The sequence below is a fragment of the Malaya genurostris genome, chromosome 2 (genome assembly GCF_030247185.1).
Source record: "Malaya genurostris strain Urasoe2022 chromosome 2, Malgen_1.1, whole genome shotgun sequence".
Classification (NCBI taxonomy): Eukaryota; Metazoa; Arthropoda; class Insecta; order Diptera; family Culicidae; genus Malaya; species Malaya genurostris.
The window spans coordinates 343898342-343924274 of record NC_080571.1 but is presented as its reverse complement, the minus strand read 5'-3'; the positions used below and the strand labels follow the sequence as shown (position 1 = coordinate 343924274).

At 39.8% G+C, this 25933-nt stretch overlaps 1 protein-coding gene across 1 annotated transcript; it reads left to right on the top strand.

The window, feature by feature from the left end:
* The first annotated feature begins 1805 nt into the window (after positions 1 to 1805).
* On the top strand, positions 1806 to 20258 carry LOC131431916 (fatty acid synthase-like). Its single transcript, XM_058597873.1, has 5 exons — positions 1806 to 4226; positions 4291 to 4711; positions 15833 to 17983; positions 18043 to 18392; positions 18450 to 20258. Exons 1-5 carry the CDS (start codon positions 1834 to 1836, stop codon positions 20131 to 20133), a joined length of 6999 nt encoding a protein of 2332 aa, XP_058453856.1. The 5' UTR covers positions 1806 to 1833; the 3' UTR covers positions 20134 to 20258.
* The last annotated feature ends 5675 nt before the right edge of the window (positions 20259 to 25933 follow it).

The window sequence follows — 25933 nt, the reverse complement described above, 5'->3', positions numbered from 1 at the left end:
ACCAGTTACTGAGTGGTAGTTAAATTTGCGATACAGTTTTGAATGGCGAGTGGCAGGTCGTGTCGTCGATTAAACGTAGTAGCAAATGGTAAATCCAAACAATGAACACACAAACTTAAATTTTATTGCTGAATCTCGGCGAAGTAATTGCCGAGATTTGCACAGCCACAGGGGTCGGTAATCGTCTCGCAAAATGTATAATTACTGAGAAATTCGGCAATCCTGAACTGTAAATTATTGCAGAACTTGTCAGCAGCAATTTTGCTGCTAGTTCGGTAAAAGCGATCGGGATCGAATCATGGATTACCGAGTCTTCAGTAATCGAGTGTAGAAAGGATTTTGCTTTATTATTGCACGAAAAACTTATCACGAAAGCTAAGTTTGGGGAATGAGTGTATTTTATTAATGCTCACTTTAATAAAAAAAAAAAAGCAAATCCCGAAAAGAAATATCACAGATAAAATCATTTGTTTCTAGCGCTCGCCCTACCAGGAAATAAACAAATATTCAAAAGTATATAAAAAAGAGCATTTTGATTACACTTAGCTTTTCACGCAATACTGAAATCTCTTTCATTCGCCAAATTCGTAAATATTTTTCAGTATCATGAGAAATGGCGACGTCCCGCGGTGCTGTACAAAATCGATAGGTGACATTCGATGACAAGTTCTGTTCGAAATCTTAGCAAACGGATTTGCTGATTTCGGTATATTTGTTGTTTACGGACAAGTTCAGCAACATATTATGCCAAACTTCGGCAAAAAAATGCGCTTTACCGAGATATCATAACTCTACAGTAAAGAATTTCGGCAATGAGCAGGTGAATTATTGAACAATCAGTAAAATTTTGTGTCGCCGAGCTCGAGAATCGGTTCTAAGTGTGCAGCATCTAGTGAGCATTCTTTGAAATTAGGATATGCGTCCGTTTGTCTAAAATATTATGATGTCGCATCTGATTGGGACAAACCAGTGGCAAGTTCTAAGTAAGTCAGTAAACAAACTGCAATCAACCATTCAATTGAATTGATTTGCAATGGTAATTCAGGTATTGGTTGCTTTACGTAAGATTGCTAAGTCGGATTCAAGTTCACAGCGACATCACAGAAAACAGATACAATTACAGGCACATAATCGTATATGAACTGTTGGTGAAATTTCGAATGAGCAGCTTGGCGAACACTCCTGCAGATGTCGCCGTTATCGCCACTCTTTCAGGTGTTGCCATATCATCACGTCAAATTTTTGTTGTTGGTGTTGATTGATATCGTAAGTTTACTTGTGTGTTTTTTTTATTTATATAGTTTAATCCTCTTGTGATTTGAACGAATTCGGAATAAAATAAGTTGTTTTACACTTGAGAGTGTGCTGTGAGAAGTATTTCATTTGTTGTCGAAGGATAAATTTGACATGAGGGCTTTGCTATCATTCCGGAACGAAGGTATATGTATTGTATGAATGAGAAGAACAGTCGAGTAGGTGGCAGTAGGTAGTGAACTCCTTAGTACCAATGTAAAGCAAATGAAAATCCATACACAGGTCGGAACAAATTTGTTTTCCAGCAGGTGTGTCTGTTGTCTGTGGATTTCGTTCAAAGAGCCGTCGAACATGAAGAACATGAATGTTTCGAATATACTGAATTCATCACCATAAGCAAACTGATGTGCTAGACAGTCATTCGACTCGGTGCATATCAATTTGTGTCATTAATTCAATGCAAATTATTTGGAAAAAAAATGTTATATTTCTGTATAAAATGAGCGTATGTTTGGTGTTCCACGCTAGTGTCTAATCGGTTTTTGAGTGTTTCCAAGAAGTAGCGTTTAGTTTATCGTGATGGTTGTCGCTCATTTGGTATCAACAAAGCTAGACGAATGCGTGGTGCTGTCCGGAATATCCGGTCGGTTTCCGAAGGCAGAAAATATGCGAGAGTTTGCGAATAATCTGTATCGAAAGAGAAACATGATGGATGACAAGGAGTCACGCTGGAGGCACGCGGTTTCGGATATGCCTCGTCGAATGGGTAAGATCAGTAAGTTGGATAAGTTCGATCGAGATTTTTTCGGATATGACCATATGCAAAGCAACATTGTGGACTGCCAGCAGCGGATGACGCTGGAACATGTGTACGAGGCCATTCTCGATGCGGGTGTAAATCCGGAAACACTTAGAGGTTCGCGTACCGGTGTATTCACTGGTGTCTGTTATACCGAAACGGAATCAACGATCATAATACATATGCGGCCTCCGAAGGGATACGGATTGCTGGGGTGTGCAAGGTCTCAGCTAGCGAATCGTATTTCCTACGTGTTCGATTTTCATGGCCCATCACTGACCGTCGATACAGCTTGCAGCAGTTCGATGTACGCCTTGGACATCGCTCGCAAAAGTATTCTCAGTGGCCAGTGTGATGCAGCAATCGTTACGGGAACTAATGCTTGTCTTCGTCCGTATATAACGTACCAGTTCACTCAGCTTGGAGTTCTCGATAGGAGTGGAATTTGTCGACCTTTTGACAAGGATGCTGGTGGATATACACGAGCAGAGGCGGTCTGTGCAGTATTCCTGCAAAAATCGTCCGATGCAAAGCGAATCTACGCTCACGTGCTACACACTAAGACCAACTGTGACGGCTTCAAACCAGAAGGCATCACGTATCCGTCCGGTGCCATGCAGAGTCAACTTATGAAAGAATTATACCAAGAGTCGTCGATCGACCCTGTTAACATTTCCTACGTCGAGGCACACAGTACCGGAACTGTAGTCGGAGATCCGGAAGAGTGTTCTGCCATGGATGAAGTGTTCTGCACGAAGCGTGATCGTCCGCTAATGATCGGATCAGTCAAGTCCAATATGGGGCACTCCGAGGCATCGGCGGGCATTGCCTCTATCGCTAAGTGTGTAATCGCCCTGGAGAATAAGCTGATACCACCAAATATCAATCTAACGTCAGTAAGACCAGATATCCCTGCATTAGCCGAGGGACGCTTGCAAGTGGTTGTAGATCCTCAACCACTTGAGGGCCCACTGATAGCCATCAACTCGTTTGGTTTCGGTGGAGCCAATGCACACACTTTGATACGAGGAAATACGAAGAATAAAAATGATGTTCCGAACGACGATCTACCGAGATTGGTGATCTGGTCTGGTAGAACAAAGGAAGCGGTTGATGTGATGTTTGACGATATTTCACACCGAGCCCTCGATGAAGAATCCATCTCACTCTTGTACAACATTCAAACACATCACATTCCCGGACACCGATACCGTGGTTTTGGAATCTTCAGTAAACAAGGAAAAGAATCTGCAAAGCTGGAGCTCTTCGAGTGGACACGAATAAAACAGGACTCGTTGCCAGTAGTTATAGTATTTCCCGGAATCAACACATACTGGCGGCAGGACCTAGAATCATTGAAGCCGTTCCCACAAGTCCAGACTACATTAGAGAAGTGTAAATCAGTGTTGGATAAGCTAGGATATGACCTGTTTCGCCGAAGTCATGGAAAAACGAATTTACTACAGTTGATGGTGGGTACAATCGTTTTGCAACTTGTCTACGTAGACCTGCTGGTTGCGATCGGGGTGAAATATTCTGCTTACGGAGGATACTCTGTCGGGCAATTGACCTGTGCCTACTTGGACTGTTGTCTATCGTTGGAACAAGTCATTGAGTTGGTGTACAGTCACGGAATGATCTTCGAACAGTACAAAACAAAGATAAACTTCAATGCCGTCTTGGATCTGGGTGTTCGAAAACCGATTCCACCACTTTCGTTCGATGCGTTCATTCAAAATAAAATTCTTTCTCGTTTTGGAGTTGTGAGTGGTCCAATGAATCCGCTGTGTACCGTCGTAGACCAGCTAAAGTCACAAGGTCTTGTTGCCGAACATTTGCCATTCGTAAGTTTATTGTACAGCAAAGATTTAGCGGATGAAATATCGGCCAAGTTGAAGATAGATTACTGGAAAATAGTCCCCAAACCGATGAATGCCTCATCCAAGTGGTTCAGTGCCAAGGGAACTGTCAGTTTTGGATCAACGAAGATGCATGATTCTGCCGCCATAGCAGATCTTGTTGAGAAAATTCCCGATCGTTGTTTGCTACTGGAGGCGCTCTCAAAACAATCAATTCAACCGGTTTTACGAATTTCGAACCGAAAAACTGTGTCTGTTTCGATCATTAAGCATTCGGACAATTTTATGATGAGGTTTCTGTCGGCGTTAGGACAGTAAGTACGACATTGATTTTTCGTTGATTGGTTTGACTAACGTCCGAACTGTTTTGTTTCGCAGATTGTATTTATCGAAACAGAACCTCAAACTACTGAATTTGTATCCCGCGGTTGGATTTCCCGTGTCTCGTGCCACACCCATGATATCACCGTTGATTCGTTGGGATCACCGGGATTCGTGGTATGTAATCGAACACGACTGGGATGCGTACCGGGAATCCAACGTAGTGAACTTGAAGGTTTCATTGTCAGATGCCGAATTTGCATATATTGCCGGTCACAATATCGATGGAAGAGTACTCTGTCCGGCAACCGGATATTTAAGCTTTGTCTGGCAGATGATGGCCGAGATTCATTATCAGAGTATTAACGACTGTCCGATCCAGTTCGACAACATACAGTTTCTCCGTGCTACCCCAATGGTCAAGATGCAATCCACACAGTTGACGCTAATGTTGCAGCAAGCAACGGGACGATTTGAGGTAAGGAGGAGTTCATAGGTTTAATTTTGACGTGATATCGTCCATCTTGAGAAACTGTTTCGTAGTATGACGACTGTAGAGACGTCAGATTTGACTCGGTTATAACTTTCATTGTACTCGGTAGACAAACAAACTGTTCCATTTATCTCTATAGCAATTTCTTCATCAATTGTTGATGAACTAGCAATTGCAAAGTAAACAACATGTGAAAAAACTTTTCGCTAAGTTAAGAAGATAATGGACTTCCGGTGAATCTCTCAACGGGCGAGCACGTTGAATCGTGTTAGTGCGGTGAATATTCGAGTATTTCGCGAAAAAGAAAGAATTTGTATCCGTACTTTGGCGACTCGACGTAGCCACACAGCGAGATTTTCGCTTTTAGTCCAGTGAAAAGAAAGTTTATTGGACAATATTTACTATCAATATAGGCTAAGTTGCTGTGCCACCAATCGGCGTCATCCAGACCATAACAATGAAGAAGAATGGCTAACAAAAATAGTATATTACTAACTATTTGTTAATTCATTACCCTTTACCACACTTCCCCATAAATTATCGGTCAGAATATTATCACTACAATAAGAAAATTAAGACTTTACTCGATTTGAAATGCTCGATTTACTCCGATTGTCACTGGGCTGGCGTCATCTCAAGTGAAATGACGCCAACCAGAAAGAAGAAGAAACAAACTTCTGTACTTTTTCTGTATTCCCAACTAAAGAAACTCAAGTTGGCATGTATCCAACACTAAAATTGTCACTCAATTTATTTATGAGTTAATCTCGTAACGGTTTTACTGTAATGTCGTACATTGTAGAATCCTTTCCTTTTTATTTCCCAGAAAACGAAAAAAAAAGAAAGCAACCCACATTATCTGATCCGAGTGGATTCCGAATCGACGAGAAATTTTCATTCGGAATTCCATGTGGAATTCCGAATCAATTCCAACTCTAGCGCAACAACCGATTCCGAATGAATTTCGCCTACAACCGGTTGATTCGGAAATCATTCGGAATTAAGTGAGAAGATGCGGACTGAATTGTCAATTTATCTTCTTCTTCTTTCCCAATTTTGCACGTTTTCGTGGTGATTTTTAGTTTATTTTTAAATGAAAACATTATATAACTGAATATACAAATTTAAATCTTCATGTTTTTCGGATATACAGAACTAGTAAATAACCAGTTCTTCTTAGAATCCCAACATAAACAGTTTTAAGTTCGCTGGAAATTAATAAAACGGCCTACCTTAGTCAGCATCATCCATTCCTCTAGCTGGAGTGTAGTGAAATGGCTTATGTCGCCTAAATTTTACACTATCACATTCATAAAATGAGCGAATATTCAATGACATTTATAATGTCACTGTCAATCAGGTTGATCGCAGAGCAGCCAACTCAGGCGAAAATTCTAGCACTGAACCGATCGAGCACTAAAAAATCATGCAGTCGAGTAAGAATTCATTGCTCATTCCGTCATTTCGATTGGCACATTGTCGTAAAGCTGATTTACCGGTAGCGACACCTGCCAATGAAAAATGGAATCAAGATAAGCAGGAAATTTTCATATCGGCAGTAGTGATTTGTAACATTTTTATCGTTTATTCAATAGTACAAATAGATATCAGCAATAAAAGTACACTCGGAGTAGAAAAAAATCGATTTCAAAGTGATTACTACTTCTTTTTTTAGTGTAAACTACGATTAAACATGGAAAATCTTCAGAAATGTGTGAAGGTTAGGGTTTTTCGGATCAAAATTTTTTTTTGAGCCGAAACCTGTTGATTTCTCGAGTACTAGAATGTATAGCGATCGAGTAGGGTAACAGAGGTATTTTGGCCCACTTTAGGATTGATTTTATTTTGGCCCACTTTATAAAAATATCCACCAAATATTGTAATATCTTTAAAAACCCCTTCCGCAATAGGTAATTTAATGTGATTAGCTTCAAATTGATGCAAAATGAGTTACTTAACATCGATAAAGTTTGTTAGGTGGGCCAAAATATATGAAGTGGCCAAAATACCTCTGTTACCCTACTATTCATTTTGGATACTTTATTTGTTATTCCCAGGCATTTGAAAAATGGTATCAAACCAAGTTTAATGCTCTATTCTGAATAAACGGTAGATTTCACACAATTAACTAAGATCAACATTACCACCTCAGAGTAAAAACTTTTTCTTTCACTTCTACTATGATTTTCCAAATGAATTTGCCCGTTTTTAAAAGAAATCGTTGAAAAGGCGTAGTAATTGGAAATTTTCCTACCGATTTGACAGCTCTTTCTGAAAGTATTATCTTTAAACAAGCAGCGCTACTACATTTCAATTTTGCGACAATATGCCAATAATGTGGGAACAAAAGACAGACGCCAACGCTCTGTCAGATCCAGAGATGCCAGATCTGCAGATTTGTCTGTAAATTTGCAGATTTCGGACATAGTACACTGAAATGAAAATCTTATTCATAATCATCAGATTTGTCATATGAATCAAATGCAGAATATAATTTATAGAAGTTATATGGAAACTTATAATCTTTATTTAAAGTGTACGTTAAATCTAAATAGACGTTACCATAATGAAAGTTATGAGAATATTCCATATAATGTACATGGAAATCCGATGAAACCTAACTCGTTACATAATTTATATTCATTGGATATGTCTTATGTATCGTACACAGATGGTATTTCACAAAAGACATATAACAACTTATGACCTTTAATGGAACTCTACATAAAATTTAAATGATGTTCAATAAATTTTATATCTTCATAATCTCTATGATATTGATAAAAATATCATATACAAGTTGAAGCTGAAGAAGGAGTTGTGTCCTCGATATTCATCAACTGCTCCAGACAGTTTTTTTTTAGGAAGTTCCGTTATTTTAAATCGCTGACAAGACAGCTTATTCAATTTCGTTCAAGGATATGCCCTAACGGATTATGAAATAATTACCCGGTACGTCTCATCATTCTTTCTGTCTAATAAGAGGATTTAAATTATTTATTTATAGTTTCGGGATCCTACTTCTCCTTCGCAAATATCATAATGACTAGTATAGCTCAAATCCTCAATAAAAGAAGTAGTTTCCGATTTGTTGTGCATCTGATTCGTCTGCACTGCACGAAATATTTGTTCAGTTTACTAGAACGGTTTGTTGTTGTATTTTTTCTTGCGAAAATAGTATCAAAATTAGGTATTACCTTCACATAGAAAGAAGTTGTTATTCTATGTGAAGCTGGAGTATTGTACAGGTATGTAGTGTTAGTTTAAAAAACCTGTTTCAATCCACCTAGTGGTGTAATGATGCCTTTCTCATATGAATCATGCTATCATCTATAATACTGTGGTATTCTTCAAAATATTTTTTTTCGATTCTTAAAAGAATAACCGAAATCGGTATGTTTGACCGTCTACTGATAAAAACTATCAATTGGAGAAATTTTGAGGTCGATTTAGAAAACTTTTGACGGTTTTTCGCCCTTTTCAGTGATGGTATAACATTTTTAACACACTTTACCCTATATTTCCGGATGAATTTCAGGAATTACGTATGGGACCACATGACCTTTCATTTGAACCTAAGTTTGTGAAAATCGGTCGAGCCATCTATTAGAAATGGTAGAACACATTTTCATTTTATTTTGCTCATTTTACCCCATAACTCCGGGACCGGAAGTCGGATCCAAATAACATTCAGAAATTTTTTATGGGACCACAAGACCTTTCATTTATTTATTTATTTATTTATTTCGTCAAGCAAATGTAGACTACATATAAATTGTTTACAATGTTCACTTACATACTACGCATTATTTCTACGACAAAGCTGAGATTTGATTTGATTTTTTGACATAGTAAGGTCAAGATGTTCGCAGTATTGATTGTAATGGCGCATTATTCGATTGACTGGACTGTATTTTGCATAATTTGTTCTAGCTTGTTTTTCTAAAAATAATTTCCTGGAACGTAATTGACGGCTAGGTATATAAAAATTTAATTGCGATAATAATGGAGCTGATTGAATGCGTTGAGAAATAATGTCGCTGATAAAATAAAGCATTGCAAAGTCGCGGCGTTCTTTAAGTGTTTGTATATTGATGAGCATGCAGCGTGCTTCATATGATGGTAGAGGAAATGCTGTCCAGTTTAATTTACGAAGTGCATATAAAAGAAACTGTTTTTGAATAGATTCGATGCGTTCTTCGTGAATAATATTGAATGGATTCCATACTAGGCTGCAATATTCCAAAATAGGTCTGACATATGTAGTGTATAATAATTTAATTGTGTATGGGTCCTGAAAGTTATGACTGAAGCGTTTAATAAAGCCCAGCATGCTATTAGCTTTATTGATTATGGTATTGTAGTGTTCCACAAAAGTGAGCTTGGAGTCTAAGATTACGCCTAAATCTCTTACAATTTTGCATTTTTCTACAAGTTGATTTCCTAGATGTATGTTTATAGATATAGTTTCATTTTTCCTACTGAAAGTTATTGAGTTACATTTTTTTACATTGAGTTGGAGTAGACTTTTGCAGCACCAAATGTGGAATAGATTAATTTCGTTCTGGAATATTACAGCGTCGTTGATATTTTTAATTTCCATGAAGAGTTTCATGTCGTCTGCATATATAAGCACTTTCAGATTTTTGAGTATGAAGGAAATGTCGTTTATATGTAAAATGAAAAAGAGAGGCCCTAAGTGAGAACCCTGAGGTACGCCAGAAGTTACATTAATTGGTTCAGACAGAATGTTTTGGAAGCGGACTATCTGTACACGATTCGTTAAGTATGATTTGAGCCATTCCAGAAGGCTATGTTCTATGCCATATTTTTGTAGTTTGTGTAGAAGTAATGGTATGTCAATACGGTCGAAAGCTTTGCTAAAGTCAGTGTAAAGAGTTTCTACGTAGTTTCCGGCGTCCATTGCATTCAGAGTGAATGTCATAAATTCTAAGAGATTTGTTGTTGTTGAGCGGCCTTTAAAAAAGCCATGTTGTTTGTTTGTTATTACATTTTTAAGTTGATGAAAAAGTTTTTCATTTACCGAAGTAGTGTTGTTTTGAATACTTCTTGTTCCTTTGTAGGGGTTGATTGTTTCACCTTTTTGAAAATTTATGAATTTTGAGGCAATATCTGCACCTGGATTCCCGGAGAATTGAACCCGTGCAGCTGCTAGTAAGTCTTTGTCCAAGGGTAAGGTATATTGTAATGACACATTATTGTTATTGTTGTGGCAGGTATTATTACTATTAGTGTTCAAGTTGCTGTTGTAGTGCACATTATTGTCGTTGTTGTTGTTGATGTTGTTGTTGTTGCTGCTGCTGTTGTTGTTGCTGTTGTTGTTGTTGTTGTTGTTGTTGTTGTTGTTGTTGTTGTTGTTGTTGTTGTTGTAGTTGCTGTTTTTACTGCGTGTACTGTAATTTGAATTATTTTGTTGTTTCCGCTTCCGATGTTTTCGTCTGCAGTTTGCTTTGAATCTAAGTTTGTGAAAATCGGTTCAGCCATCTCTGATACGCCCATACACACACAGACATTTTGCGTACTCGACGAACTGAGTCTGTTACGTTATGTACTAACCCCTCGTATGTCATTCCGATTGACACACGATCGAAAAAAGAGAAAGAGTTAGTTTTTAGCGGGAAGCAGTTTCAAACGCCAGATGAATTCGCTCTGTATTTCAGTTGAAATCGATGTTAACTATTATAAACCGTGTTTATATTAAATACAACAGAGTCGAATGGTATATGACACTCGGTCCTCCGGGCCTCGGTTCAAAAGTCGGTTTTCACAGTGATTGCATAACCTTTCTATATGAGAAAGGCAACAATAAGTGGAAAAACTTCGGAAATTCTTCAGTAAAACCAGTCCAACGGGGTTTCAATTCCTCATATTAAAAATGGCTCCATAGTGAACCTCTGTCTGCCGGGTTTGTTGTACGAAAAAAATGGCATTCGGTACAACGGTTTGTTTCAAATTCGGCAAACGAAGGTCCCGTATTGGCCTCCCGTTGAACGATTGTTTGGACTTTCTTTAAACCAATGATACAACGCATTGGACCAACGAAGGACCACCGTTGAACGTTTTTTTTTTCTAAGAGGGTATGATTACACGCTGCTCAAAAACGTCTTCTTTCTCGCCTACCTAGATTGAAAATCAACCCACATACGAATTCCGTCAAAAATCGATTCGATTTATAATTGAATCGATCCGTTTTTTGAAACAGTAAGGTAATTTGTAACTTCCTTTTCCCCGTTACACATTGCATGTAAGTTTACAATTTTCCCTACAAAATATCACAGAATTGCGAAAGCAATTGAAGTCCTAATCGTCTAAATCATCTATTATAGACTGAAAAGTCATCACTTGTATCTGGGCACTCTACTTAAATCTTTGCAATGTAATTTTATCACAGACTAACAGACAGGACACTCAAATTAGATTCTTCAATCATTTTAACGGTCATTTCGAATATTCCTTTATTTGGGACAGTACTCACATGTATCATGATGGCGCCACGTTACCCTATCAAAAACATCCTGTCTGTCATCTAGACTGCTTATTTTTTTCATTTATCTACAGAGTTGCCATTCATACAGAATTACCTGTGATGTATTGATTTGTATACGTCTTTGCAAATTTCATGCAGGATACAGATTTAATACATATTGCCAAAACTATGTACATAATTGTGCCTACTTCTCATCCTCCAGCGCAATACAAAATCGAACCCGTTTTGTTACAATATTTACTTGCTTCTGGTCTGCCGCCACTTAATTTCGGGTGAAAACTACCAACACAATAAAAAATAGTCTAGATGAACAACGTTGAGTCAAATAAATGGTTACCTTCCAACATCGCGAAAAAGTTAAATATATTATCAACGTAATCCAATAATTTATTGTGACGATTCATTTTCAAATATTTTGATGAAATCAGGCATCCCTGCAAGCAGCTGATCGGTGTTGACAAACGAGGGGAAGCCAACTAGTAAAAAACTTTTACATAACACAAGGGGTGTACCGATAGTAAATAGTTCGCGCAGTACAATATAGGTGGAACTAGTGCATCAGGAAAAATTATTTTTATAAGAATTTACTCATACTGTCATGTCTGTTAGTCTGTGATTTTATTTCATATTGTGTATTTACAAAATGCGGATCGAAATGAATTGCGTGTCAAACCCGAATAGGCAGAAGTATGAGTTGTCGCCAACCGAATTATTAATTCGATTTTGCATATCTTTTGCATTAATTCGATTTTGCATATATTTGCATATCGGAAGTAAAATTTTAAGTATGTTAGTCTAAAACTATGATATATTTGATGGGTAATAATTGTATTAAATGGTTTTATACTTTTCAAGCTTGCTAGTAATGTTTTTCTTTCATCAACGTTTATTTATGTGGGAAGTTGTATCAAATTAAATCGCCCGAAATATGATACGGAAATTCATTACGATTACTATCTGGATTCCGTTTCAATCGGCTTCTAGTAAAACTGAACAGGTATGGGAACCAGAAAAAATTGTCCTAAATTGTTGCCCAGAAAGAGAACTCGAATGTACAACTTTTTCCTTTACCACAGGCACCATATTAACAAAGATAAACTCATAATGGAATAGTCTATGATTATTCATGTACTATTCAAATACGACCCCTCGATGACCGTCAGTTGTAGTTCAGTTTAAAGTGCCTATAGTCCAATCCACGTGCGAATGTGGTGGTGTGGCTATTCTCAGCAGTTGGAAGGTTAATGCTAGTGTGAGTATGTCGAAATAACCCAGTGAATTTTGTCGAGCCGCATCGAGCCAATTATTGTAGACATATATGCAATAAAAAACACTGCAATGCCAAGAGAACAGTAGAGAAAGACATAAAATCGTTCATGAAACTCAATATCACGTAATGGAACTGTCTTCTACTTGGTTCATTAGTTCATAGCTTACGAAATTCTACATGCATTTTTCGTAGTGTATGATTATGAGTCAAAAATGTTTTACCTCAGTTTAAAATCAGACCCTGTCAGCTTGGAGCGAAATCAATCTTCAGTTCAGCAACGCCATCGCACGGCATTACATTCAACATATCATGTCAATTGTATGGGTGCGCAGTGCTGCTATTTTAGCGCGCACGAATTTGACATTTCTCTTCCCTATTTCTATGTATGAAATTCGATGAGGACTCGCCTGAGGGCGCCATGTTCACAAAAAAGGATGTTGCCAATGATTTGTTCGTGAAATGTGAGAGCTGGATATCTTGTTAATATGATGTCTTTGGTAAAATTGAACCCACAACCAGAGATGCCATTTATACAGATTTATCTGTATTATACAGATTTTTACATGCGCATACAGATTTAATACAGAGTACAGATTTCTTACAGATTTCTTAAATTTAATACAGATTTATACAGATTTCACCAAAAGTATTAAGGAAAAAATTGAACTATCTATTAGTATTTGAGCTATCTATTAGTATTTGATTGCAATGACGAGATAAACGTTTAGGAATCAACGTACAAGTCACTTTTTAAAATATATATTTTTTGTGCAGATATTTAATGAAGAACACTGAAATCCATTTATATTAAAATTTGTAACTAAATTGAACTTAAAAGTTAGACAAGTCTTGGCATCATGAAACATTATTGCCAGACTGACAGTTGTATTACCTGACTTGACGTTGCATATTGGGGTTTGGAAATCCATCTCAACTTATGAAGTGAACATTTTCAAATTAGACAAGTATATGGCACCATAATTCAATTGTTGTTGATAGGAAAAAACTATAAAATTTCGTCGATGAATATAATATAAGATATGAAATTTAATCTACCACTCTATAACCATAATCTATTGGAATAACACCTTTTAACATAATTGTATTGTAGAAATTTCATTTTATTAGCGAATACAGATAAATACTGATATTTTATACGAATCAATACAGATTTTCTATGAAAACATCTGGCATCTCTGCCCACAACAAACTTTGACTTCGGCTCGCACACATTCTAATTTCGTATATGAATAGATCTGCGCACTCTGCAGCGGTGTGAGTAACGGAGACGTCAAATTGCTCAATAACCACAGTGACGACATCTGTTCGACCGTCACCGGAACGTCAGACATCATCGACTGTCACCGGAACGTCAGCCTCCGTCAAAATTAGTCAAATGAGATTTCCCTTTGCGCATTCAAACGATCCAGCAGAGATCCGGAACGTCAACGTCCGTCAACGGCAAGCTCCGTCAACATGTCTCCGAAAGAATATTTGACGGACTGTGATTATCGCACACATGCACGATTCATATGATTACAGTATTGAGCTGACGTTTGTTATGTATGTATTCGGTGTCAAGATCCCACTCTTAAACGAAATATACCACATACACGTAATTAAACTTACCAGTAGATTTGCAAAGTACCTTGACTTGTTGAGTGGAACTGATTGTTTTGTTTTTTACCTTTGCTAGTTAATTTTGAAAGCTATTTATTCGATTAAAAGGTAGGAAAATAATTGATCGATTGGCTTCAGAAGCTCCCAGATTTTGTATTATTGGAATAAAATTGTGCGAAACTAAGTTCTTGAAATTCTTCGTGTAAGAAAATGACATGACGGACACGGATAGGAAACCGGATCGTGTGAATCAGAATGACGGTGACGGACGTTGACGTTCCGGTGACGGTGACGGAGGAAGCCGGACCGTCTGAATCGTACTTAAATGACCTGTCACTTACAAAGTAAAGCTTAGTGACACCACAGACTAACAGACATGACAGTATGAGTAAATTCTTATAAAAATATTTTTTTGTGATGCACTAGCTCCACCTATATTGTACTGCGCGAACTATTTACTATCTGTACACCCCTTGTGTTATGTACAAGTTTTTTTACTAGTCGGTTTCCCCTCTTTTGTCAACACCGATCAGCTGCTTGCAGGGATGCCTGATTTCATCAAAATATATGAAAATGAATCGCCACAATAAATTATTGGGTTACGTTGTTAATATATTTAACTTTTTCGCGATGTTGGAAGGTAACCATTTATTTGACTCAACGTTGTTCATCTAGACTATTTTTTATTGTGTTGGTAGTTTTCACCCGAAATTAAGTGGCGGCAGACCAGAAGCAAGTAAATATTGTAACAAAACGGGTTCGATTTTGTATTGCGTTGGAGGATGAGAAGTAGGCACAATTATGTATATAGTTTTGGCAATATGTATTAAATTTGTATCCTGCATGAAATTCGCATGGACGTATACAAATCAATACATTACAGGTAATTCTGAATGAATGGCAACTCTGTTGGTAAATGAAAAAAATAAACACAGTCTAGATGACAGACAGGATGTTTTTGATAGGGTAACGTGGCGCCATCATGACACATGTGAGTACTGTCCCAAATAAAGGAATATTCTAAATGACCGTTAAAATGATTGAAGAATCTAATTTGAGTGTACTGTCTGTTAGTCTGTGGTGACACTGCCAACATTTCATTAAAGTGAATGGGCGTAACAAAATATTTTGTGTGATATGTTTACAAAGCTTACTTCCTTGCAAACTTGTATTGTTACTATGGTATTTTACCGTCATTTCCAAATGTTTATCGACGCTTATTAACGAAGGTTCAACCAAATTACACTATTACTAAGTTCACTGGTTCACGTTTACTGATATTGAGTTTATCTTTGATATTAATAAGATATCCAGCTCTCACATTTCCGGTACAAATCATTGGCAACATCCTTTTTTTTGCGAACATGACGCCCTCTGGCGAGTTCACATCGCATCTAGTACATAGAAGTAAGGAAGAGAACTGTCAAATTCGTATGCGCCAAAATAACAGCACTTGATATGTTCAATGTGATGCCGCGCGATGGCGTTGCTGAACTGAAGACTGATTTCGCTCCCAGCTGGCAGGGTCTGCCTTTGAATAGAGATGTTCGTATGGAAGGATACGTACTAAGCTACTAATGGCGGAATTCTACACAAGGAATGTAATGCTAAGATATAGCTTTTTCTCAGTTTTTTGACTTTAATTAAAACTATTTCGCAGAACTTGAAGTTGTAGTAAAGAAATAATCATAATTCTTTATTCCGATAGATTTTGGAAGGAGACACGGCTGTGGTAGTCGGTTACGTACGAGTGCTAGATGATCGCAACGAAAACTTTGCAGTACATGAAGTACCTTCTTCGGCACCCATTCTGACGTCTCGCGATTTCTACAAAGAGCTACGTCTGCGTGGTTACTATTATAGGGACGCGTTCAGATCAGTACTGGAAGCTCGCAGTGATGGGTCAGCGGCCAAGATCCAATGGACCGGGAGCTGGGTGACATTTCTGGACTGTATGCTCCAAGTCGGCATCATAGCAGTCGATACACGCTCTCTGATGATACCAACGGCGATCGAAAGTTTGACGATCAATCCCAGTCGGCATCTTTCGTTGATGTCCCGAGATTCCGAGGGGCAGGATTATTTTGTATCCACAAACTGTCGATTGACTGAAGTGAGTACTTGTGGGGGCGTTCGAGTGTCGGGTATTCGAACTAATATTGTTAGTAGACGTAATCCACCAGGAGTACCTGTACTGGAAGCTTATCGCTTTGTGCCTTATGCTCCGAAGGTGAGAATTTCTGCATTGGAAGCAGTAAGAATATGCGTACAGCTAGCTATTGAGAACGCTCCATGCCTTTCGATGCAGATTACGGAAATTCATCAGACGAATTCTACAACAATTCTTCCTCTTTTCGCCAAAGCTACAGAAGATTTACCATTAATACAGCCGACGATGACTCTACTCAGCAATGAACCAATGGAAATTCCCAATGTTGTAGTAAAAAATCAAAAGTTGAATGGTCAAGACAACTTGCAATGTCTAATCAGTCACAACATGTTAGATAACCCCGAATCCCTTAAGCTCGCTTTGGAAAGTTTGTCGGAAAAAGGCTACCTCGTAATTAGAAACAAGTGTCCAGTGATTCAATGTCCTCCGAAGTTAGATCAAATTGCCTGTTTCGAAATAGATGATGAAGAGACTATCGTGATATTGCAACAGACACCGAAAGTGGTGAAGGAATCTCCAAGAGTGGTTTGTGTTGAGTTCAACGATACTTCATTTGATTGGCTGCAGCAATTGAAGGACGCCATGAAAACCAAACCCGTTATTGTGTACTCCCAGAATGACCCCCTGTCCGGAGTCATCGGTTTAGTAAACTGTATCAGGAAGGAACCTACTGCGCACAGCGTTCGTTGTGTGTTGATAGACGACTCGAATGCTCCACCGTTCGATTTGAATCACCCATTTTATCAGCAACAGCTGAGCTTGAACTTAGCGATCAATGTGTACCGAAACGGGAGCTGGGGAAGCTACCGGCATTCTCTTCTGGATCTGAATCTGAGTTCAAAAATAGCACCCATGATCAATCACTGTTACGCCAATTGCGCGAATCAAGGTGATCTCTCATCTATGACATGGTTTACGGGTGCCTTGAATTCAACTCCAGTCAAAGGTGATCGAGTTCGGGTCATGTACAGTGCATTGAACTTCCGGGACGTAATGCTCGCTACGGGACGAATTAATTCCGACTCGTTCGGCATTGGTCGATTGGATCAGGAATGTATATTAGGTTATGAGTACTCGGGAGTGGTTGATGACGGTCGACGCGTGATGGGTATTAAAACTTGTGGAGCAATGTCGACACTGGTGGAAAGTGATCCTTGGTTGACCTGGACTGTACCCGATCATTGGAGTTTAGAGGAGGCCGCGACGGTGCCGCTTGTGTACGGAACAGTTTACACGGCTCTGTTCATTTGCAGTCGAATAAAGAAAGGTAATTCGATTCTTATTCATGCTGGTAGTGGAGGAGTCGGGCTTGCAGCTATTCAGGTGTGTCTGGCCTATGGTTTGAAGGTGTTTACCACGGTTGGCAATGAGAGGAAGAAGCGCTTTATCCTCGATAAATTTCCTCAGCTCAAGGAAGAAAATATCGGCAATTCTCGAGATACATCGTTTGAACAGATGATTAAGCTGAGAACAAATGGTGAGGGTGTTGATTTCGTTCTGAATTCATTGGCCGAGGAGAAACTTCAAGCTTCCGTTCGATGTCTAGGGAATAAAGGACACTTTCTCGAGATCGGTAGGTACGACATAGCAAAGGATTCAAAACTGGCCATGCATTTGTTCCAAAAGGGGCTGTCATTTACGTCAGTTATGCTACACGGTATGCAGGAAGAAGCTGCTCATGAAAAACAGGTAACTCAATCCAGAATAATTTGTTTCCCATTTTTGTAAAGTTATGAGTTCCGTTTCAGAAAACTTGGGAGTTTTTACAGTCAGATATCAGCCGTGGAATCGTTCAACCTTTACCTACAACCGTTTTCGCAGCATTGGAAATAGAAAAAGCGTTTCGTTTCTTGGCAAGTGGAAAACACATCGGGAAGGTTCTACTGCGCATACGAAAGAATGAAACTGACATCCAGACATTGCCGATATGCAGCACTCCGAGACTGTATTGTAATCCTTTGAACTCGTATGTGATCGTCGGTGGTCTTGGAGGCTTTGGTTTAGAGTTGGCAGATTGGCTTGTACTTCGTGGTTGCCGAAAGTTGGTTCTGAGCTCTAGCCGAGGTATCTCGAAGTCCTACCAAGACTACAGAATCAGGTTAGATCTTCGTATATGCGGATAGCGAAATCGACTATCAGTGATTATCGTTTTCAGGTTATGGCGCAGCTATGGCGTTGAAACTATCGTAAATAAAGCTGACGTTACTTCGTTGGAAGGCTGTCGGGAGCTTCTCCAGGTTGCTTCGGAACTGGGTCCTGTGGCAGCGATATTTAATTTAGCGGTACAGTTGCGAGATGGTTTGATCGAAAAACAAACGGTCGACAAATTTGTTGAATGCTTTGCTCCTAAAGCAAAAGCTACGCAGTTTTTAGATGAGGTGAGCCGGAAGCTTTGTCCGGAATTGGATTATTTTGTGGTGTTTTCGAGTGTATCGTGTGGACGAGGAAATGCAGGTCAGAGCAATTATGGAATGGCAAATTCCATCATGGAACAAATCGTGGAAAAACGATGGATTGAAGGATTCCCCGGAAAAGCCATTCAATGGGGCGCCATAGGAGAGGTTGGCTTGGTGGCAGATATGGCTGATGATAAGCTTGATATGGAAATTGGAGGAACATTGCAACAACGGATTTCCTCCTGTCTGCGGGAGATGGATAGACTTCTGGCGTGTGAGGATCCAATTGTGGCCAGCATGGTGGTAGCGGAAAAACGCACTGCGGGTGGCAGTAAAAATCTGGTCGAAACGGTAATGAATATTATGAATATCCGGGACCTGAAGTCGGTTTCTGTGGAGAGCACATTGTCGGATATCGGAATGGATTCGTTAATGGTAGTTGAAATCAAACAGGTGTTGGAACATGATTTTGATTTAGTGCTGTCACCGCAAGAATTGCGTACGTTAACGTTTTCGAAGCTTCAGAAAATGGCTGACGAGAAAAGCATCTCAGCAGGCGAAGACTCTCCACAAATGATCGTCGTCGGTTTGGAGTTATTATTTAGAAATTTGGGAGATGAGACATACAGTGGTGAAACAGTTCTTAGGCTGCCTTCAAAATCAACGGAAGGCCGTCCGATTTTGCTCATTCCTGGGCTAGAGGGAGTGGCCGGAAACGTGTGGCGCACAATGGCGGCAGAACTGAACGCTCCAGTGTTTATCTTGCAAACTTTGAACACTTCCGACATGACCAGTATTGCTATGATCGTGGATCACATAATGGACGAACTTGACGACAAAGTGTTCAACGGCTTCACCGACTATCTGATCGTGGCCTATTCATTCGGGACATCGATTGCTCTTGAGATCGCTCATAGATTGCAGAATAGAAATCGTCCAGGGAATCTGATTCTGATAGATGGGGCTCCGATGTTTCTAGTGAGGATATCGAAGTTGCTGATTGGAGAGAATCACTCGGACGCGATGATCCAGAGAGGTATGATATCGGCAATAATTTCGCATGTGTTTCCAAATCAATCGATAGAAGAAATATACTCCCTGATGGAATCGTTATCGTATAGCGATCAAATCGAGATGTTGTTAGAAATTGGTAAGGACTACAGGGTTTACTCCCCAGAATATTTTCGTAAGATTTCGACTATGCTGTACAATCGTGTTAAAATAGCTCTCACAATGAATGAAGAGTGTGAAAAGTTACTGCGAGTTCCAATAATGTTGATACGGGCATCCGAGGGATCTGTGCCTGATATTGATGAAGATTATGGAGTGGAGAGTCTATCGAGCGCTTCGTTTACGTTGAAAGTAGTCGAAGGCAGTCACCTGACAATGTTGGAGAATAAGGTTCTGATTGAAATTTTAAATAATGTAATTAGCAGTTATTAAATAAAATGGTGGCAAGCCAAAATATTTTGTAAAGTTTTGTAGGAGTTCATTTTAGATTTTTTTTCAGTCATTGATTTCTGATTGAAATTTTAAATTGTGTAATTATTATATTGTTGTTGAATAAAATGGTGGAAAGCCAAAATATTTTGCAAAACCAGTCGCGTACCCTATTTCTATCATAATTTTGAACGACAATAGCTCAGTGATTCGTTAATGGATTGATATAATTTGACCACCAATCGATTCGAAAACATTTAACTGTAACATGTATTGTAACGTCGCTTCAATATTTCAATAGTATACCATTGAAAATTGGTTTGAAACGTCCTATGTTTTCACGAGTCAATCACAACGTGCCATAATGATGTCATCTTTATGATTTCATTCAATAGCAGTTCCACTTCGATCGGTCTAGGGAGGGTACACATCATGCATGAACAATTATTGCTCTGTTCTGAATATACGTACAAAACTGAATTGATCTAGTCGCTCGCTGGATAGTCGTGTGTGTCGTGTCGTGTTTCGGCTCTAGGTAACAATACTGAAGAAAAAATTGTTTGAAAATTGTGTAACACTGCTGTTGTAGTGACACTCGAAGCAAACGAACCTAACGGCGTTTTGTGCAAAACAAGAAAACCGCATAACTTTGAAAACTCTCATAAAACCGGTAATTCCGGAAATCCGCGTAAAAAGTGATAGGTGGATAATGTCAGAGACCTATACGCCAATTTTAGTCTCAAACGAGTCAAAAATTATTTGTACCGATTCATCCATATCCGGGAAAATTGATCCGTGATGAGTTTTGACGCTTACGTCACTTATTCCATCATATCACCGGAATCGAAGGTGACAGCTATTTGAACTTAAAACCTGTTCAATAAACTAATAGTCGTATTGAAATGAGCCTAAGTTTGTTGAAATCTTAGTTGTCTCTGAGAAGATTGAGCGATAAAAAAGGGGGGCGGATAATGTCAGAAGCATAACTGGCTGTCGTGAATACAATTAAAACTGACACGCCTCCTTCACACTTCCGAATATCAGTTAGTTGATCGATTATGTGAATTGTGTAAGCATTCCTCTTCTTCACTACTAGAATTTGAAACGATGCACCTACACTAAATTGCGGATGAGTTACATCAAACATTCTGACACTGACACTGAGAAAATCATCCTCGACAGGCTATCCCCCTTCATAGAGGAGGCAGGAGGACTGTCCAGCCAGCATTACGGGTTTCGCAGAGGCAGGTCGACGGCGGATGCCATAACAGCGGTGGTAACCACGGCGGAGGTAGCTATCCAGCGCAAACGACGAGGAATCCACAATTGTGCGGTAGTAAGTTAATAACGCGTTCAATAGTGCTTGTTGGGCAGACATTGCTGATTCCCTACTTTGACTGGGAGTACCGGAAGGGCTGTACAAGATTCTGGAAAGCTACTTCCAGAACCGAGTATTGCTCTACGAGACCGACGAAGGCACACGTACCACTCCAATCACGGCTGGAGTACCACAGGGATCTATCTTGGGCCCGATCCTGTGGAATATAATGTACGATGGAGTACTGAGGCTGAGGCTCCCTCCGGGTGTCAAGATAGTCGGGTTCGTGGACGACGTCACACTGACAGTCTACGGCGAATCCATCGAAGAGGTCGAACTGAGTGCATCACACTCAATCTGCTTGGTGGAGGACTGGCTGCGTAGCAGGAAACTGCAACTCGCGCACCACAAAACAGAGGTGATTATGGTAAACAACCGCAAATCGGAACAGGAGGCGTTGGTACATGCCGGAGACTGCGTGATCCCCTCCAAGAGATCACTGAAGCAATATTGTGTGATGCTTGACGACAAACTCAGCTTCAGTAAGCACGTTGAATACGCCTGCAAGCGCGCATCAATAGCGATCGCGGCGCTCTCACGATTGATGGCCAACAGCTCGCCTGTGCGCTCCAATAAACGTAGGTTACTGACAGGAGTGGCAGTTTCGATCCTCAGGTACGGCAGCCCGGTATGAGCGTCGGCACTTGGTGTGGAACGCAACGCACAGATGCTGGAGAGTACGCATAGACTGATGTGTCTTCGCGTGATCAGTGCATAACGCACTGTATCGAGGGATGCGGCCTGCGTGGTTGCAAGTATGATGCCTATCGGCTCCAGTGAAGAACGACGTGGCGTGCTACAGCATGCGAGGAAACAGGAACGCCCGTAGGGCCTCCAAAGCCGCTTCTCTACGCAGATGGCAACAAGAGTGGGACAGCTCAACCAAGGGTAGGTGGACACATCGGCTCATACCTAGGGTCTCGAGTTGGTTAGATAGACCTCACGGAGAAATGAACTTCGGCCTGAAGCAATTCCTCACAGGTCACGGGTGCTTCAGATGGTACCTCCACAGGTTCCGCCATGCGACATCCCCTGTATGTCCTGGCTGCCCAGACGAGATCGAGACGGCAGAACACGTCTTGTTCGCATGTTCCCGTTTCGCGGCTCAAAGGAGTGAGCTACTGGCGGCATGCGGCATTGACACCACGCCGGAGAATTTGATCCAGAGAATGTGCCGCTACGTAGAGAACTGGAACGCAGTGTCGACCGCGGCATCCCAAATTGCGGGCATATTGCAGCGGAAATGGAGTGCGGAACAACAACAGGCAGCCGCGACCGCTAGCCGCGTGCAACCGTAGTAGGCTCAAGCGGGATCAGCGAATAACCACTTGGACTTGGTGTCGGGAGAATCTCCTTTGCCGGGGGACTATCCGTCGGAGTAGTCTAGATCCTTTGTCGGGGACTAGATGAGTAGATCGTCGCGTGGTACCGCTAGGATCGTCTGAGCGCCAGTGAACCGGAAGTCACGCTCCAACCGGAATCATTGGATCGACTTATGCATCCTTTCGGTCGGGTCGTAGACGCGTACCGTAAGCGTCGGTTCGGGAGAACTTCCCTCGTCGGGGAACCCTCCGTCGGTGTAGACTAGATCTTTTGGCGGAGGCTAGTCGAGTAGTTCCGCGACGTAGCATCAGTTCTTGGTCGTCGAGGCGCCAGTGAACCGGAAGTTACCCTCCAACCGGCATCACTGGACCGACCTCGTCATCCAACTGGTCGATCCCTCGAGAGCAGGATGCTGATCCCCAGATCCGCCGTTCTTGTCGAAAGCGAAACTAGCTTTGCAAACGACACAAAACACATCTGCTCGCAGTGGCGATAGAATCCAAACTGATTCAATTTTTGTTGAGAGGCTTGTTTTTACCTGATTTCGTTTGTAGTTTTTTCACTAATGAACGGTCCTAACGGCTATAAAAATAGCCACATACAGAATTTTAATGTCGAAAATTTCATTTCGGATTTGCATAATTTATTGAAAGAAACTATCATTATGCTGTGGGGATTCATTTCTAGCATTCAGAATGACCAAATTAAGGAACTCACTACGATATTCACCACTTTTCGGAACATTTTTCTCGAACGATTTGTTGTACAGCAGCAGATATTTTGTTCTCTTTCTCAGAACGCATTCTGATTGGCTTGCGTTGACATGGGTCAAATGAGACAGGTTTTTCAATAGTGTACTATTGAAATACTTCAAACCTTTGCTATACACGTTTAAGTTGAAAAATTTCGATTCTATTGGTAGTTAGATTATATAAATCCCTTCACAGATCACTGAGCTATGAGCTTTAAAAATACGAGGAAAGCAAACGAGCCTTATGGATTATCCTCTTTGATACTCGTTTATACCAAACATTTCAGAAAAGTTTAATTTTGAATTATTTGAGATTTTGTCACACAACTGAAAATTTTATCATAAAATTGTGATCATATTCCCGATGGCATGTAGCAAAAATTATCTTGGTTCGTTAGATGCAACAAGAGATATTCACGATCAAAAACTTATCACTCTCTCAGAGGGTAAATTTTGAAAAGGCACCCCATAGTAAAGTAAGTCGTATTCACGACAAAATCGAGTGTTATCTCAAATATATTCTTTTGAAAAAATCGAAAATTTTCTAAATTACAAAAAGTTCCGGGATAACACCAGCTCTCGACGCTTTGTACATTTCAAAGACAAAACAGGAAAACCGTAACTCCGGACTCCGAAGTTCCGCGTACAAATAGTAGATGGGTAACGTCACGGACCTACAGACCGAGACTTTAGTCTCGAACGTGCCTAAAATTGTTGGACGTTTACGTCACTTATGCGATCATATCACAGGAATTGTAAGTGACAGCCATTTGAACATGAAATTTGTTGAATAAACTAATAGAAGCAACGAGCCTAAGTTTGTTGAAATCGGTTCAGCCATCTCCGAGAATCTTGCGCGATAAAAAAGCACCGCGTTTTGTCGGTTCCGTCACTTATACCATCATATCTCCGGAACCAGAAGTCGTAGCCATTTAATCTTCGAAATTGATCAATGGCATAAGCTTGTTGAAATCGGTAAAGTCATCTCTGAAAAAATTGAGCGGTAAAAATATCTTCGAAAAGTGCACACACACACGCACACACACACAGACATTTTCCGATCTCGTCGAGCTGAGTCGATTGGTATGTAACACTATGGATCTCCGAGGCTCCGTTCGATAGTCGGTTTTTCCAGCAATTCTAATACCTTTCTATAGAGAAAGCAAAAAACGAAAACTGCTGGAAACCAATTGAAGAAACCGTTGGAAAAACGGCTCATAAGAGATGAAAAACTGCCCGATAACTGCACGAAAATGATAAAACAATTGCATATTTAAAAATTAGCTTAAAACCATAGAAAACTGGTATCAAACGGTTTTGTCACCGTTTTCGAGCAGTTTTTATCGTTGTTGAGTTTATTCTGCTTGAAATCTATTAAAAATGTCTCTAAAAACTACTCGAAAGCGGTAAAAAACTGTTCGAAAACGATAATAAAAACGAAATGTCCAAAATAATTTTTTTTTTAAAGGAAGAGAAGTACTAGATGTGCTCAATTTAACGATATAAGACTGCTTGGGACCGATGAGAAACGGATCGGAAACGAAATTGCTCGAAAAACTGTACGAAAAAATTACAAAATTGTTTGAGAAACTGCCCGAAAACGAGAAAAAGTGTCCGAAGGCGACAAAAAAATGCTCGAAAACGATAATAAACACTGCAAAAAAGTACGGGTGTGTAATGTCAGAGACATAACTGGATGTCGTGAATACGAATATGACACGCTTTATTTATGCTTCCGAATTCGAATTGGTAGTTCATCGATTGTTTGAATTGTGGAACTTTCCCCTTATTCATTACTAGAAATTTAAACGATGCGCCTAGACTAAATTACAGATTAGTTACATTAAACATTCTGAAACGCAATTAAATATTATGAAATAAGCAGTATAGTTCTTTATAATAAAAAAATGGTGACGATTTGAGTTAGTTCAGCACGCAGACTCTGAATTCTAAACCGATATTCCAGAACTAAGCTCTAAAACATGAAGACGATTTTGCGCCATGACTACCAGAATGGGTTTTATAGAGTACAGTAAAGTAAATTTCCGCATAATTCTTTAGGAGTATTATTATGGTTCTAAAAAGAACCGAATAGAAGAAGTCTGGAATAAAGAACTGGATCCTGAGTTCAAGAACTAAATTTAGAACCAATAACAGACTCAGAATCCAGAATTAATTCTAGAATTGCAATTTCGAAACTCAAATTAGTTCCGGAATACAGTTCCAGAATCCAGTTTCAGCACGCAGGCTCTGAATTCTAAACCTATATTGCGGAACAAAAATCTAAAAATTGAACTTCTCGTTACGACTACCGAAAACCAAATGATGGCAGGTGCTCTCTCCGTCGCTGC

Coding starts and splice junctions, on each gene's coding strand:
- LOC131431916 (XM_058597873.1), top strand. CDS start 1,834: ATGGTTGTCGCTCATTTGGTATCAACAAAGCTAGACGAATGCGTGGTG. Junction 4,227..4,290: donor TTTCTGTCGGCGTTAGGACA/GTAAGTACGACA, acceptor TTTGTTTCGCAG/ATTGTATTTATCGAAACAGA. Junction 4,712..15,832: donor AAGCAACGGGACGATTTGAG/GTAAGGAGGAGT, acceptor TTATTCCGATAG/ATTTTGGAAGGAGACACGGC.